Consider the following 15,629-nt stretch of genomic DNA (forward strand, 5'->3'; position numbering starts at 1 on the left):
AGAAAATTTGGAACTTATAGAAGTGATTGTTGAAAACTGAAACAAATAAGAAGGGGGAAGAGGCACAGAGAAATAGAGAGACTAAGTTAAAAGGGGAAAATAGGCAAATTTTAGAATATAGAAATATAGAAAATAGAATGCTACTTTGACTTTTTTCTGGATGAGTAGCTGGTTTGGATCCCTTAACCTAAATTCAAATATTGATATAGTAAATGTCTTTGAGAATCATCTTAGAAATAAAAATAAAACAAATGTAAACACTATTATCTAATATGATATGAAGTGCTATTTTGACAGTGGTTCAAAGTCTTTCTAATCCTGAGAATAAATAACACAACAGCAGCAGGCTACCCTACTTAAAAAAACAACATAGCGTCATTGTTCTTCATCCTCAGAGATGATGCAACGTTCAAATGCACCCTAGGAAAGGTCACGGTTGGTTGAAGGTTTAAAACCCCTGAGCAGGAGGAGAATTCTCACAACTGCAAAGGAAGCTGGTTAAGGTATCTTGGAATCACTTCTTCCCCTCCAGATTTTGTTTTTACAAAAGATTTTTCCAAGTACGGCAGTATAAGACAATTGATACTAAGGGGAAAAAAACACCACCACCACCAATTTTTGAGATTACCTGTGACAGTGCTTGTGGAAGACCTATCTCAGGTGAGACCTTATTTCTTTCAAGTGCATTGTCCATGGAACTAATTCCACTGGGTCAATTGGGATGATCAGGAGAAATGTCAGAATCCAGAAGGGACCTTAAAAATCATCTTCTGGACCAATCTCTTTATTTTAGAGAGGAAGAATCTTGTAATTCTTTTCAGACAGCAATATCAATTTGGAAAACAGGAATATTCCTCTTCAGCACCACACTGCTCAGGAAACCAAATTCAATTTTTATGAAAGCTGTGTCCATCCTAGAGATTGCTTGCCGATAGGCAGGTGAGGCTGTCTCCCTAGCAAGACACATTGCCTTAAAAAAATAACTGCTTTCTGGAGGTTGGATTGATGATCATATCTTGCTTTAATAGTAAGAGCATTTTATATAATGCTTTAGGATTAGGAAAGTACTTTGTAGGGTATGTCATTTGATCTTTATAAAAAAGATGTGCTTTGGAAAAAACTATGTATGTCATGCCTTTATAAATCTATATTTTAAATGTATAAGGGGAGTTCACTACTTAAGGGAATTCAGGGAATCAATGCTCTGTAAAGTAAAAGTTCTTTTCAGGTAAAGTGAATAATTACCCTCTTCATTTATTTGTTTAGGAAAGCTAAAGTTTCTTGTATTTGTGTAGAAGTCTGATAAGCTGCCTCTAAGAGACCTGCTCTTCCCACCCCATCCCCCACCTTCTGCAAGGCTCTTTATGTGTCATGTAGACCTGCAGAAGTGGTCTGCAGAAAGTACCTCTCTTCAGAAAATACCTCCTTTACTGGGTGACAAGTTTGAGGACTATTTGTATAGGTCTCTTGGGACTCATTTGCCTAAATATGCTTTTAAATTTTAATTTTCTAATTTGTACTAAAGCATAAAGACTATCGTTATGGGTAGATGGCAAGCTCTGATCTGTACCTTAAGCAGGAAGAAGTCCCTGCTTGCTTAGACCCTATTTCAGCCATGGGTACATCTCTGGAAATGAAGGCAGTTGAAACATCCAGCATCACTGGCATTGCAGCTTCCAGACCATGGTGTAGGGTTCATGGAAAAAGAAGGGAGGGATCTGCCAGTAAGTGGTGGCATGAGCAATGGGGGATGGTGTACAGCATATGAGCAGAAGAGTTGCTGTGATTATAGGCTATAAATGAGTGCAAAGTATATTTCTTGACCTGGAAGCTACTTTACTGTGCCCCATTACTCGAGATGCCCTTTATATTCTTAAGTCAAACTCTGGTAAATAGGGATCTAACTAAGGTAAAGGAGAGAGTTAAGAGGAGAGTAAACCTGGGTGTCTAGGTCAGGATTGGGGGACTGGATGTAAAGCCCCAAAACAAGGTTTGGAAGGGATATGAAAGGGGTATATGTAGGAGTCATTGCCCCTTGGGCAAAGCCAGAAACAATGGCCCCTGATGTCTTCCTTCTTCCCAACAGCCCATTCCTATTAAAGGTCAAGGTCATATCCTCCCCAATACTCCACCTAGTTGAGGAATGCTAGGTAAACCCAGAGGATCAGATGTTAAATGACCTTCCCAAGGTCAGTTGACCAATGGGATTTGAACCCAGGTTTCTACTAACTCCATGTCCAACGGTGTTTTTATTAAGTCACATAGCTCTTATAGTGGAGGCAGTGGTTTTTCAGCTGATGTTGGATCATAGATTTAGACAGAAGAGATCTTAAATATTAGGTCCAGTCACCTCATTTTACAGAGAAGGAAACCAAGACCCAGGAAGTTGAAATGACTTGTCCAAGAGAATTGGGATTCAAATCCAAGCATTCTGACTCCAAATCCAACATCCTTTTCATTACATTACATTCCATCAAAAGCTTTTTATCTATTTTTCATGTTCTCTTTCTTGATCTGGCAGTAAAACAGAACATCGGTTCTTTTATAGGCACTGATTATCTTCACAATCAGTTCCTACGAATATTGGTAGAAATTACATGCTGGGATCATCAGGAACCTTAGTTTTTCCTTTGGACTCAGGAAAGACATTAAAAAAATCTGGAGGACAGAAGGGCCTTCCCTCCCCACTTCAGTTGCCAATTTCTAGACAAGTAGCACCTAGATTGGAGTCCTATCAGATGAGAAGGTTTTAAGGATCTGTTAAGTTCAAAGACTTTGATAAACATAAGAACTCTTGTCATTGCGAAGACTATCCATGATTCCATGGGATTGATGATGAAGCAGTTATCCTCCTGACAGAGAAGTTGCAATGTTAATGGGATTTAAGATCTTTCCTGCCCATTTAATAGGCCTCATGTGGAGCCCTTTAACGGAAGTTTGCTTAGGGGAAGCTTGCTGTCTTGAAGGCTTTCACACCTTTTGGTCATTAGGCACTGAAGTACCTAAGTTGTGATGCCTTCTGGCTCTATATATACTCTGAGGTGAGGTTTTACTTTGGAACTCACTCATTGGAAGAGTGTTCATGTGGCTTGGCCAGAAGAGATTCTGGGGAGCCATTAAGGAGCCCCCAGCTTTCAAAACTCAGATGTTGGTGCTTCTCTCTCTGGTAACCATGTATGTATGTAATGACCAGACAGTTGGATCTGTCTGTTGGTCTGTGTGTATGTCTTGCTTATGGTCAGACAGTTGGAAGCCCTGTCTGTTGGTTTTTATTTCCTCTGTTTCTATTTTCTTCGAAGCTCAGGGTGCTGGATTTTCCCCTGAACTAAGTGAATGATATACGTGTTTGATTAAAGTAAGATGGTTGACCCCTTAAAAGTTGTTTTCCGTAATAAAAGCAGATCTAAGAATCTGTACTAGCAGGCCATTCTGGATATGTCAAGGTGTTTGCTGCCACAGAAGTGATGTACTCAAGGTGCAGAAAGAGACACACATTTTTTTGGACACAGCCTATAAGGGAATCTGTTTAGCTTGACTAAGCATGTGTTACAAGGAGTTTTTTTCTTTTCCTCATGGATGGGAAATGGGGGAGGGTGGGAGGAAGAGAAAAGAGATTTCTGTTAACTAAAAAAAAATTAATTTAAAAAAAGTTCCAAGCCTATTCTTGAGCCTGACAACTAAGATTAACAGTATATCTCTTTATAGAATCAGCTGTGGAGTTCTAAACACTCACTAAGCAACTCTCTACAGTGTAGACACTTAGTATTTGTTGAATGAATAATATGTTAGCTCATCTAATTCTCAAAACAACCCTGAGGTTGGTGCTGTTATTATCCCAATCTTACAGATGAGGAAACTGAGATACAGATGGGATTTTATAAGCAGTGATTTGCTTGGCGTCACACAGCTAGTAAGTGTTCAAGTCAGAATTCAAACTCAGATCTTCAGAACGAATAATCGCAGTGGATACCCTAGTACTGGTGAATCCAGTCTGCATGGCATTCAGTGGTAGAATAAAGTATCATATCTCTTTCTCCTCCTCCATATCTCAACTGTGCTATTGCTACTCATCAGTTTGCACTTTTAGTTGAAAGCTGGTATCTGAAAGTCAACATCACTCATTATTGACTCTTACCTAGATGTGCCTTTCCTGTTGCAGAATGACTACTATGAAGTTAATAGTATCACTCCTCTCCCTGGTTTATCTACTCCAAGTGGTTCTGTGCCTGAAAATTGGCTCTTTCAACATCAGGAGCTTCGGTGAGACCAAGATGTCTAATACAACCATCTCTGACTATATTGTGAGGGTAAGTCCTGGGTGGTCCAGGTGAGCCACAGTCACCATAACTGATGCTGATTTTAGGAACACTTAGGAAATAGTCATGAGTGTGTTAGAACCTGCTCTGAACTGACTGCTAAATTTTCATTGTGAACATTTACATCTTGGAAATGGTCAAATTCTACAAATCAAGGCTCAACTTATTGTTTTGTTGATTGTTTAGACTTAAGAAAAGTGATGGAGCTAATGTTAATAATGCATGTTAAACTTGAAGTGAGTCACACATATGTTTTTCTCCTGAGAACAATTTGTTCAACATTTATTAGCACATTCCTGTAGTGTATTTTGAAAGTAATATGAAATTTCCAACTAAGATGGTTGTCTGAATGAGGGGATGGAAATGTAGAGGTGGGTGGGCACACCACCCAGCTCCCTTAGTTACTCTAACAAAATCTTGAAGTTTACATCAGACCAATTATAAAGAAATCTAAGGAGAAGCTACAGTGACTTGTTCTGTCCAAAAATTGCACAAGGAGCCAGTCAAAAGCCCAAGGGAAATAAAGGCAGATGCTATCAATGTCTGGTAGGGTAGCCTCCCAGTGCAGCCAGACAGGCCAGGGACCCATGGAGCCTAACGTGTTCCAAGGCAGCAAGACTGGAGGTTCATCGAGTCTCCAGAGGAACTCTGAGGAAGGATGTTACCCACCTCCTGACAGATCAGGCATGAGCACAAGGGGCACAAAGAGACTTCCATTTTTAAACATGACTCGAGTGTTTGCTTTGCTTGACTACATTTATCTGTTACAAAGAGTTCTTCCCATGTCTTCTTCCCCCATTAACTGAGAAGCATTAATAGGAAAGAAGATTAATAAGAATGATGCAAAAAAAAGACAGTTATGTCATTTTAAAAACTGTATGCAAGAAAACAGAAGGAAGTCCAGAAAGAAGAACAGACAAGTAGGACAGTTCTGAAAGTAATATACTAAAAAAACAAGTGGTATGAAACAGAGACTTACTGTTTAACATAGAATTTATTCTGGCAGATGGAAGTTTAAGCACTGAAATAAAAACAGAGACATTGCCCTGCCTACTGAGTGAGTCAACTGGTGGTTTTGTACTGGCTTTGACACATTCACTAGTATGCACGCTAAAATTGAGAGAAGCTTAATGGGAAGAATTCTGCTTGAAGTCTGTTCTTACAAAGTGAAAATCTGACTCCAGGGAGTCCTTCAGGTTTTGTCATTGTGGGGAACCTGGGAAGCATGAGAAGGCCTGGGGAAGAATGCTGTGGGTATGAGTGGGGGAAAAGTTGGGATGATGGGATTTGTGGAGTCCACCCACAATACAGGGAGAAGTATACCAGCTTTTCCTTATTCAGAAATTCTCTCTTCAGTGTATTGAGTCTTTCCCCACTTACAGATCCTGAATCGGTATGATATTGCCCTCATCCAGGAGGTGAGAGATAGCCATCTGACAGCTGTGGGGAAACTGATGGATAAACTCAACAGGTAGGTCTCTGAGCTGCGCTGCTACATACAGAAAGAAGATGATGACTAGTCATCCCAAGATGTGGAAGAAGAGAGCTGCCAGGGAGAGATTCTGGGTTTGAAATCCAGACCATGATGAGACTGGGAAGGGGTTTGACGTTAAGACAGGCCTACAGTGAAAACATATACCTTCAGGATCAGCCCAAGGATATTTAGAGTTAGAACAAGCTCTTTCCATGAATCCCAGTTACAGTGACCACACACCCTCCAGGAGAAGGTAAACATCTAGAAAGAAAATGTGGAGTAGAAGGTACAGTTACATGAGATGGGGCATCATTGGCCCCATCTTCACTTAGATTCCCCCAGTCACAGGAATAAAATGTTTAATTTTCATTTCTTTTCAGAGACTCACCAAATGCCTATCATTTTGTGGTCAGTGACCCTCTAGGGCGGAACTCTTATAAAGAACGCTATCTCTTTGTATTCAGGTAATGCCCCCAAATTGGGAGAGGAAACAAAGATGGCTTCTCTTGGAAAGAAAAATAAAGTACTTTGAGATCCTTAATCACAAGTATTTACCCCTCTAAGGGTGGAATGGTAATAGACAGCAGTTGTATCAGATGGGATTTTATAAGCAGAGAAACTGGATGAAAGGAACCCTGCTACCCTCTCCAAACCCCCACCCCCATCGTCCCCCTCCCCTCTCACACAGGATTCTATTGATCTGCCGAGACCTAATTAGGGTTTCAGCATCACTGTCAGCAGAAGCTGGGAGAAGCTGGTGGATCCATTTCACATGAAGACAGCAACCAGAACCAAGAACAATCGAGAATCAAATTAAGGACAAACCAGAGTCAGAAACAGATGATACAGAGTTAGCTATCCTACATTAGCAGCAGGGCCAGGCTCTGAATCCAGAGACCAGGAGATGCAGGGTTACTGAGACCTGAACCTAAAACCCAAAGCCAGGATGAGAAAGCAAGCAGGGCAAGCTGTAGATATCATTGGTGGCCTAACCCCCCAAGGCCAGGGTTAAACCGATAAAGCTGTGGAGGCTTCCATGTCCTTGTATGAGCATTCCTGATCAATAGCCTTAGTCGTATAGGAGAGCAATTTTAGAAAGGCTAAAGGGCTAAAATAAGAGACCAGGCAAAAGCTGAGAAATTCAGCTATTTATCTGTTCTCTCCTTTCCTTCATCCTTTCCCCAACATCCTACACCCTCAGGGACTATATACCAGATAGGGAAGAGAACGTGCCCCACTCCCCTAAGCTCATTGTCTGCCTGAATTCTCCCTCTGCAGACCTGAAAAAGCGTCAGTCCTAGACAGCTATTATTATGACGATGGCTGTGAATCCTGTGGAACTGACGTCTTCAGCCGAGAGCCTTCCATTGTCAAATTCTCCTCTCCAACTACAGGCAAGAAACATTCAAAAGAAAAGACTTACCTGGAATGCCCAAAGGCAACCTCCTCTAGGCTATTCCTGAATCTTCCCCCAATCTGATAAGAACACCTTGTTTTCAGGGCTTTCCCCCATTACTCCTTACCTACAATTCTACCCTCGCAATAGGATGGGGCTCAGCGTGCTGGTACCCCAGGCTCGGAATGGGTAGGGGTGGTGGGGAAAGAAGATAGGGAGCCATCAGGCATGGAAAGAGGGACTGGGACACTGGAACAGAGACAGGCACTGACTACAGATGCTGCTGCTGCTTCCTCAGAGGTGAAAGAGTTCGTCATTGTACCTCTGCACGCAGCCCCGGATGATGCTGTTGCTGAGATTGATGCCCTCTACGATGTCTACTTAGACATCTACCAAAAATGGAAAACAAAGGTAGGAGCCAGAGGAGCTGAACACAGATCTCACACACTTCTCACTCTTCCAAGGCCAGGAAGGGATTCAGGGAGGTGAGAAAGGGATGGCATCCCCTCCCATTTCTTTTATGTTATCCCACCTGAGAGGATTTGAATCCAGATTTCCCTTGCTTGGAAGACAACTCTCTATCCACTGCGCCACTCTGGGAAAATCCCTTAAATTCTCAGTGCCCTAGGCGATTCTGTAAAATTATATATTGTAGAGAAGGTGCCACTCTGCACTGGTGGAGGGAGTTTCCTTACTTGCAAGTTTCTTATACCAATGACTTAGAGGTCCACTGCTGGTCCCTATATCTATCCCACTTAGCATCCTGAGAGAGCCCTACTGGCTAACAATGCGACTGTGCTTGACAGGATATTCTATTTATGGGAGACTTCAATGCTGATTGTTCCTATGTCACCTCTTCCCAATGGTCATCTATCCGTCTGCGCACTGACCCAGCATTTCAGTGGCTAATCCCTGACACTGCAGACACCACTGCGACAACTACTAATTGTGCTTATGACAGGTAAAGTTAGCCCCTGGGCCACTTGCTCAGCTGTGTTTGAGATCACCTCAGAAGCTTAAGGGCATCTGGGCATTCAGATGGCTATCTGGTTGTTTCATGCTGATACAGGAATGCAATGATAAAGAGCACTGGTCAAGTATTTACTGCATGTATTTGGCTCCCCTATGTTGTAGCCCCTACTTTGCTGCTAACTACTATGGGAGCTTCAGCAAATTAACTTCCCTCTTGTGGCACATTTACCTCATTTGTCAAATGAGACGGTCAGGTTACGTGATCTCCAAGGTGCCATCTAGCTCAAATGTTATATGCTCGAAATAAACACAGGCTGCATGATTCAGGAGACAGCGCGCCTAGTTCCATCTTCACAAATTATGGGCCATGAGATGCTGGGTAAGCCACAACCTTTGCCCCTTAACTTCCTGCCTCTCAATTAAATCTTATACTCTTGGAACATGCATCATACAGTATGCAAAAGCATGCAACACATAAGAAAAGGAATATTGGGGGTTAAAAGGCATGCAGGTTTATTTTTTTAGATGGTGCCGAACTGTGACTTTGAGTAAATAACACCTAGTCTTTGTAAAATTAATATGCTGGACAAGATAGTTTCTAAGGTCTCTTCCAGTTCTAACATTTGTAACTGAGGCTTAAAAAAAATCGCAAACAAATCATTGATCAGAATGAATCTAGTGTTTTGATTTTTCAGACTTTCTTGAGTCACTCCATTTCACCACTGCCCTCTGAGGCAGTGAGACTGCTTTCTTTCCTGCCTCAGGTCCAGTATTACCAAGCACAGAAAGCTGGATAGCTTTATCTAACATTCTACACCAAGTGTGAGAGGAGGAAGGGGGGAGGTTTGACAAGCTCAGAATTCTCTTAAAAACTTCTTCATAGAAAAGGGTTTTCAGGGTGGAAAAGTCTTCAGCTACCTTCTCCTTCCTTATCTAAACAGCTCCTGTAATCAAAATAATTCAGCCTCAAAGTAATCCTGGCTGGACAGGTGAAGAAAAGGCAGAAGCGAGGACAGTTGCCAAGTTCCTAGGTGTCCTCTCTGGACCAGTAGCAATTCAAGGATTCTGATATGAAGATGCTGACCTGCCAGGGCAGGATTACACTTTGCCTCCAACTGACTTTCCAGTGCTAAACTTTACCCCTTGTTTTCAACAGATCTGGGGTTCCAGGATCCTGGTTGCTTTCTCAGTCTCATCTTCAATTAAGACTATTTACTGTATTCATTGTTTTCTGACAGTAGTTCCCATTTTAGCCCTCTCCAATGTCTCTACATTCCCCTGAAGTTAGGGAAATCAGTCTTCGTTCCAGTCCAATGCTCTAATACTAGTTCACTGGCCCTCCAGAACAGGTCCAAGGGCCTGGTCCACACTGGGTATAATAGGAAGCTGGTTCCTGAGTTTTACAGGCTGCATACCTGTCATATCACTATAATGACACTTTGACTTACAGACCCATTTACTCTCAGTAGAACTGAGGAACGGGTGGCAATGGTTTCTTCAGGCATGTTGATCCTGAAATTGAAGGGGATGCTTGACCTTTGTACCTTGGTGTATGTTACAGGATTGTGGTCTCTGGAACTAAGCTACAAAGTGCCATTGTGTCTGGATCAGTCAACGTATTTGATTTCCAGACAGCATACAAATTGAGTAAAGAAATGGTAAGTTTTTCTCATTCACTTTTTATCCTGTTTTGAAGTTTAATTGAACATGAGTCGGTGATGTTAGTTACTTCTTTTTAGCAGAGTTTGGTTACAGTTTCAGCTAAGATCTGTAGGATCTGGCTCAAAATTAACTTATCTTATGGATGTACTATAAAGGCCCTTCCTCAAAGACTGGCATTGATCAAAACTGAAACAAATCTTTCAACCGCTGATCAACTAATGCTAAAGCCAGACACAACGCCCACTTTTTCAGCTTCTTACTTCCCCTTTGGAACTGGAGACACACTCTAGGGCTTCTGTTCACATCCCTGCATCTTCCATTAAGACAAAAGTCTCCTTTAGGATCATCTAGCATCATACCAAAGAACTCAGGAATGTCTGGCTCTCCTGGCTCAGAGGAGAGAGGAGGGGGCTTTCCTTTCTTCACTGTTCCTTCTCCAGCTCCTCAGTCCCCCAAGTATGATGTTCCCAAAGATCAGGCTCTTTTTCTACAATCTCTTCCAAGGAAATCTGATCGATTCTGCCTTCCCAGTCATCCAGCCTTGAAATAAGCACAGTGATATGCACTGGATGTGGAGTCTGAAGTCTGGGCTTGGACAAGTTAGTTGGTCTTTTGTCTCAGCTGTCAAATGAGAAGATTGGACTAGGTGATTTTAAGGTCCCTTCTAGAACTAAAATCCTGATCTCTAGTTACCTTTGTGAATTGTCATTCACACAGATTTATAATCTTTCCTCTCTTTATAATCAATTCCTATTAATACTTCCAAATGTTTTCCACATCTGTTCCTTCCTTTACTTATCCTATTGTCACCACCCTAGTCCCAGTCTCTACCTTCTCATACATAAATTACAGTACTCATCTCCTTCCTCCAAAAGAATTCTTTCACGTGATACATACTAATTTCTCCCAAATAAGGATTTGATGTTATTCTGCATTCCATCTCAGAAAACTTCAATAGCAACTTACTACCACAGATGTCTTGTCTTGATTATTTCATGGTCCACTACATATCCCTTATTGCCCCCACATATACCTTCCACCTTCGTCTAACTCACCTTCAGTCCCCAAACTACACTTTCCCATTCAAAAAAAATTTCATTTAGTATTTTCCCCCAGTTATATGTAAAAACAATTTTTAAAACTTTGAGTTCCAAATTCTTTCTCTCCCTCCCCATTTTAGCCCTCTCCAATGTCTCTACATTCCCCTGAAGTTATGGAAACCAGCCTTGGTTCCAGTCCAATGCTCTAGTACTGGTTCACTGGCCCTCCAGTACAGGTCCAAGGGCCTGGTCCACACTGGGTATAATAGGAAGCTGGTTCCTGAGTTTTACAGGCTGTATACCTGTCATATCACTATAATGACACTTTGACTTGCAGACCCATTTCCTCTCAGTAGGACTGAGGAACAGGTAGCAAACAATTTGATATAAGTTATACATGTACAGTCACAAAAAACATAATTATTCTGTGAAAGAAAACGTAAGACCAAAAAAAAAAAAGAAGAACCCCCAAAAAATAAAGTTATAAAAGAATGCTCCAATCTGTGTTCAGATGCCATCGGTTCTTTCTCTGGAGGTGGACAGCATTTTTCATCCTAAGCCCTTCAGAATTGTCTTGGATCGTTGTATTGCTGAGAATAGCTAAGTCATTCACAGATGATCATCCTACAATACTGCTGTTACTTTGCACAGTACGTTTCACTTTACATCAGCTCACACAAGTCTTTCCAGGCTTTTCTAGGAGCATCCTGCTCAATATTTCTCATAACACAACAATATTCCATCACAATCACATAACACAGCTTGTTCAGTCATTCCCCAGCTGATGGACATCCCCTCAAGAGCTGCTACAAATGGTCCTTGTCCTTCTTGTTTTTCATCTCTTTTGGGAGGCAGACCTAGTACTGGTATTACTAGGTCAAAAGGGTATGCATGGCTTTATAGCCCTTTGGACATAGTTCCAAATTGCTCTACAGAATGGTTCAATCAGTTCACAACTCCAGTAACAGTGCATTCATATCTCATTTTTCCCACATCCCCTCCACCATTTGTCACTTTCCTTTCATGAAGTAGCACCATAGAATTGTTTTAATTTGCATTTCTCTAATCAGTAGTGAGAGCAATTTTTTTTAATATGGCTATAGATAGCTTTGGTTAATTCATTTGAAAACTGATCATGTATTTTGATTATTTATAAATTGGGGAATGGTTTACTTTTGTAAATTTGACTCAGTTCTCTTTATTTGAGAACTATGAGGCCTCTATCAGAGAAACTTGCTTCAAATTTCTTTTTTGTTAACTATTTCCCTCTATCCTATTCCACACATTGCCCATTTATTCTATTCTCTCCTGAAAAATGTTTTGCTTTTGACTACTCCCTCCCTCCTATCACTTTCCCTCAACCCCTTCTCTTATACCCTTTCCCTGTTTTCCTGTAGGATAAGATAGATTTCTAAACCCAGTTCAGTGTGTATGTTATTCCCTCTTTGAGCCAATTTCAGATGAGAGACAGTAAGGTTCACTCACTCCCTCACTTTCCCCCTCTTCTCCACAGTAAAAGCTTTTTCTTGTCTCTCCTGTGCAATCACCCCATCCTACTTCTTCCTTCCCCTTTTCCCAGTACATTTCTTTGGATCTCCTTTTCCATTTGGCCAATTGTTTGCATTCATCGGCTTTGGGAGCTCTTCTACCATTTGATCCAGTCTTTTAAAGTGTTATTTTCTCCAGTATTGTTTTCCTACCTTTTACCAACCTGTCGTTTTTCATCATTTTCTTGCATCCCTCTCATTTCTCTTCCCCATTTTCCTTCCAGCTACTCTTACTTGACTTTCATAATCCTTTCTGAGCTTTTCCATGGCCTGGGACCAATTCACATTTTTATTTTTCTTGGAGGTTTTGGATGGAGGAGTTTTTACTTTATTTTCTTCTGAGTATGTTTTGATATTGTCAACATTATAACTTCCTATGGTCAGAATTTTTTCTGTTGTTTGCTCATATTCCCAGTGTATTACTTGATTTTTAATTCTTTTTAAAAGTAAAGCCCTGCTTCTAGAGTGGAGAGCATACTGTTCTAAGCTTCAGGGGTTTTGTGCAGCTATTTTCAGAGATACTTCTAGGGACCTGTATGTTTTCAGTTCTTCCAAGTGGTATGATCTAAGGAGAGGTGTTTACTACTCTCCTGGCCTATGTTCTGATCTGTGAGGGACCACAAAGCCCTCTTTTCTGCCTTTGAACTATGACCATAAGTTCTGGTGTGCTGGACCATAAGTTCCTCCCCTCCCTGGGACTGCCACCCAGGACTGGGAGCCTGATCCTAGTTTGCTGGGGCTAGGGCTATGCTGGCACAGCCTGTACTCCTCTCATTCTGGTGCAACAGACCTTTACTACTGACCTTCTAAGTTGTCTTCGGCGTCTGTAGGCTGAAGTCTGGAAACCGTCACTACAGTCTCTGATTCAGTTGTCCTGAGGCCTGCTCTTGGTTTGCTGGATTCCTATGGAAATAAGTTGTCTTGAGCTGGAAATTTTTTTCACTGTCTTTTTGCGAGTTCTGCTGCTCTACAATTTGTTGAATCATTATTTAAAGGTATTCTGAGGGGTTTGAGAGCTCAGACAAGTTCCTGCCTTTATTCCATCATCTTGGCTTTGCTTCCACTTTCCCACTTTTGATCTTATTGAATCATGCCTGGAATACTCTCTTCCCTCAGTAAAGACAAGTGCTATAGTTCATTTGACCTTTATCATATTCATACTACTGTGGATGGTATATACTGTTAGTTATCTTTCCCAGGTTTAAGCCTCATTTCCCTAACAAGATTATATGTTTCTTGAGAATAAGACCCACATCTGTAACATCTTCCTCTCCCCTCTCCTCCCCTCCCCTTCGCCATGAAATTCAGTGTACTGCCTTGAAAAGTGGTGTTCCATGTTTGCTAATATGTTCCTGTCAGTGCTGCATGGCCCTAATCACCAGTTTTTCTTTTGTTTAGGCTCTAGCCATCAGTGATCATTATCCTGTGGAAGTGACACTGAAGTAAGCCTGAATCTCCACAACGGCCTTATTCATCCAGCTTCTTTATTTCATCTACTTACCTGCCTTCCTCTCTACTTATGACCATCTGGAGCCAAAACCATGGCCAAAGTCACCAAAAGAATTAAAAATGACGGCTGATGCCTTTATTTGCCTCTATCCCCCTCATGCGGGCTCCTATATGTCAACATGCAAAAGTATTACATCATTAAATGTGGACAAACTGGTTACAGAACTTGCTAAAGATGCAAAATAGTATCCTCTCTGATTTAGCAAAATAAAAAAATATCTACCACCTTCATGGGCCTGAAAGAGACAATTAAGTTGATTAGGTTTTAAAACTGGTATCTCAGAGTCCGGTCCTGAAAACACACATTTCTGAATTGTTACAGAATTAAAACACAGGTTAATTAAAAAGACCTTAAATGGAATTTAGGAAAGTCTTTAATCAAAGTCAACAGTCATTGTTCCTAGAAGGAATAATGATATATCCTACGGCCCTACTCACCCATCAACATTAAAGAACCTGATTCAAGCCACTGCTCCTCTATGTCCGTTGTCTTCTATCATAAGAACACAAACTCTGTAAGGGCAGGGACTGTCTTCGCTTATGAGTACTTAGCACAGTACTTGACATATAGTAAATGCTTAATAAATACTTTTCTGTTCTTTCACTATTTACACTTCTTTAGCACATATTAAAATGGTGTAGACTGCAGGTACACAGTATATTCTACTACTACTTGCTGATGTTCCAAGCGTTCATAAATGGCTGCCATGATTCTGACCTATATTACATTTTGATTATCTGCCAATTCACATGCACTTGTGTATGTCTCAATGCAATGTAATTATAAATGATCATCTAATAAAGCTTTTAGATCAGAAATAGTCCTTTGTTTTTTTTATGGCTTTCAACAAGGGAGTTTTCTAATCTCTCTCTTCCCCTTTCTTTTTACCTTGTTTAGATGAAGCTCATTTGTACCAGCACAGAATCACTAAGATTTTGCCCTAGAGGTTAAGGAGGTAGGGGTGGGAGTGAGCAGACTGTCCTGTGACTACACTTATTTTCTCCCCAAACAACCCTCAATGCCTTGTCTTAGTGTCTTCATGTGGCAGACACGGCACGCAGCACCACTGACCACAGGCCTACCCCATCAGCATCTCAATGTTCTCCCTCCTAACCCATGTGGAGTTGCAGGCCAGATTCTTGGGGTATGAGCTTGCTCTCAATTCACATGAACTTGTCCCAGGCAAAGGATTCATAGTTACAGCTCTGGCTATGACCTGAACAAAGCTTGATTCCACCTAACAGAGGAGTTAATGGAAGGATTATACCAAGGCAGAGACAAGACAACTAAACCTTTTCATGCCCTCAAAAACTTTGAGAAAACTGGTTTCTTACTGTGGCAAGCTTTGTATAGACTCTAGAGATATTCTTATCTGCAACCTGTAACAGTGTTGGCTTTTTGTGTCCCAGAGGTAGAGACAGAGGAGGTCTTACAAACTCAGAGAGACTTAATGTCCTGGAGCAAGAAAGTTTTAAAAAAAGTAGACATTCAGATTAACAAAAAATATATAATCATAGTTACACTTGTGTTTGTGTGTGTATATATGCACACACAAATACGTGTACACACATAAACATGCACATACATGTGTGGGTGTATATGTCACAAACTGACTATTATATAGGCAATTGGTTTTATTGCACTCTATGACTACAGACTGTTAGCAAATATGCTACAAGTTGGAAAAGGATCTGGATGAGAGTATAAGGATA

At 41.1% G+C, this 15,629-nt stretch overlaps 1 protein-coding gene across 1 annotated transcript; it reads left to right on the plus strand.

The window, feature by feature from the left end:
• Nucleotides 1-575: 575 nt before the first annotated feature.
• Nucleotides 576-14,735, plus strand: DNASE1 (deoxyribonuclease 1). The gene is made up of 9 exons (XM_072603259.1): nucleotides 576-660; nucleotides 4,160-4,307; nucleotides 5,699-5,787; nucleotides 6,171-6,254; nucleotides 7,069-7,184; nucleotides 7,485-7,597; nucleotides 7,993-8,147; nucleotides 9,720-9,816; nucleotides 13,806-14,735. Exons 2-9 carry the CDS (start codon nucleotides 4,161-4,163, stop codon nucleotides 13,851-13,853), a joined length of 849 nt encoding a protein of 282 aa, XP_072459360.1. The 5' UTR covers nucleotides 576-660; nucleotide 4,160; the 3' UTR covers nucleotides 13,854-14,735.
• Nucleotides 14,736-15,629: the final 894 nt, after the last annotated feature.

The sequence above is a fragment of the Notamacropus eugenii genome, chromosome 1, assembly GCF_028372415.1.
Source record: "Notamacropus eugenii isolate mMacEug1 chromosome 1, mMacEug1.pri_v2, whole genome shotgun sequence".
Classification (NCBI taxonomy): domain Eukaryota; kingdom Metazoa; phylum Chordata; class Mammalia; order Diprotodontia; family Macropodidae; genus Notamacropus; species Notamacropus eugenii.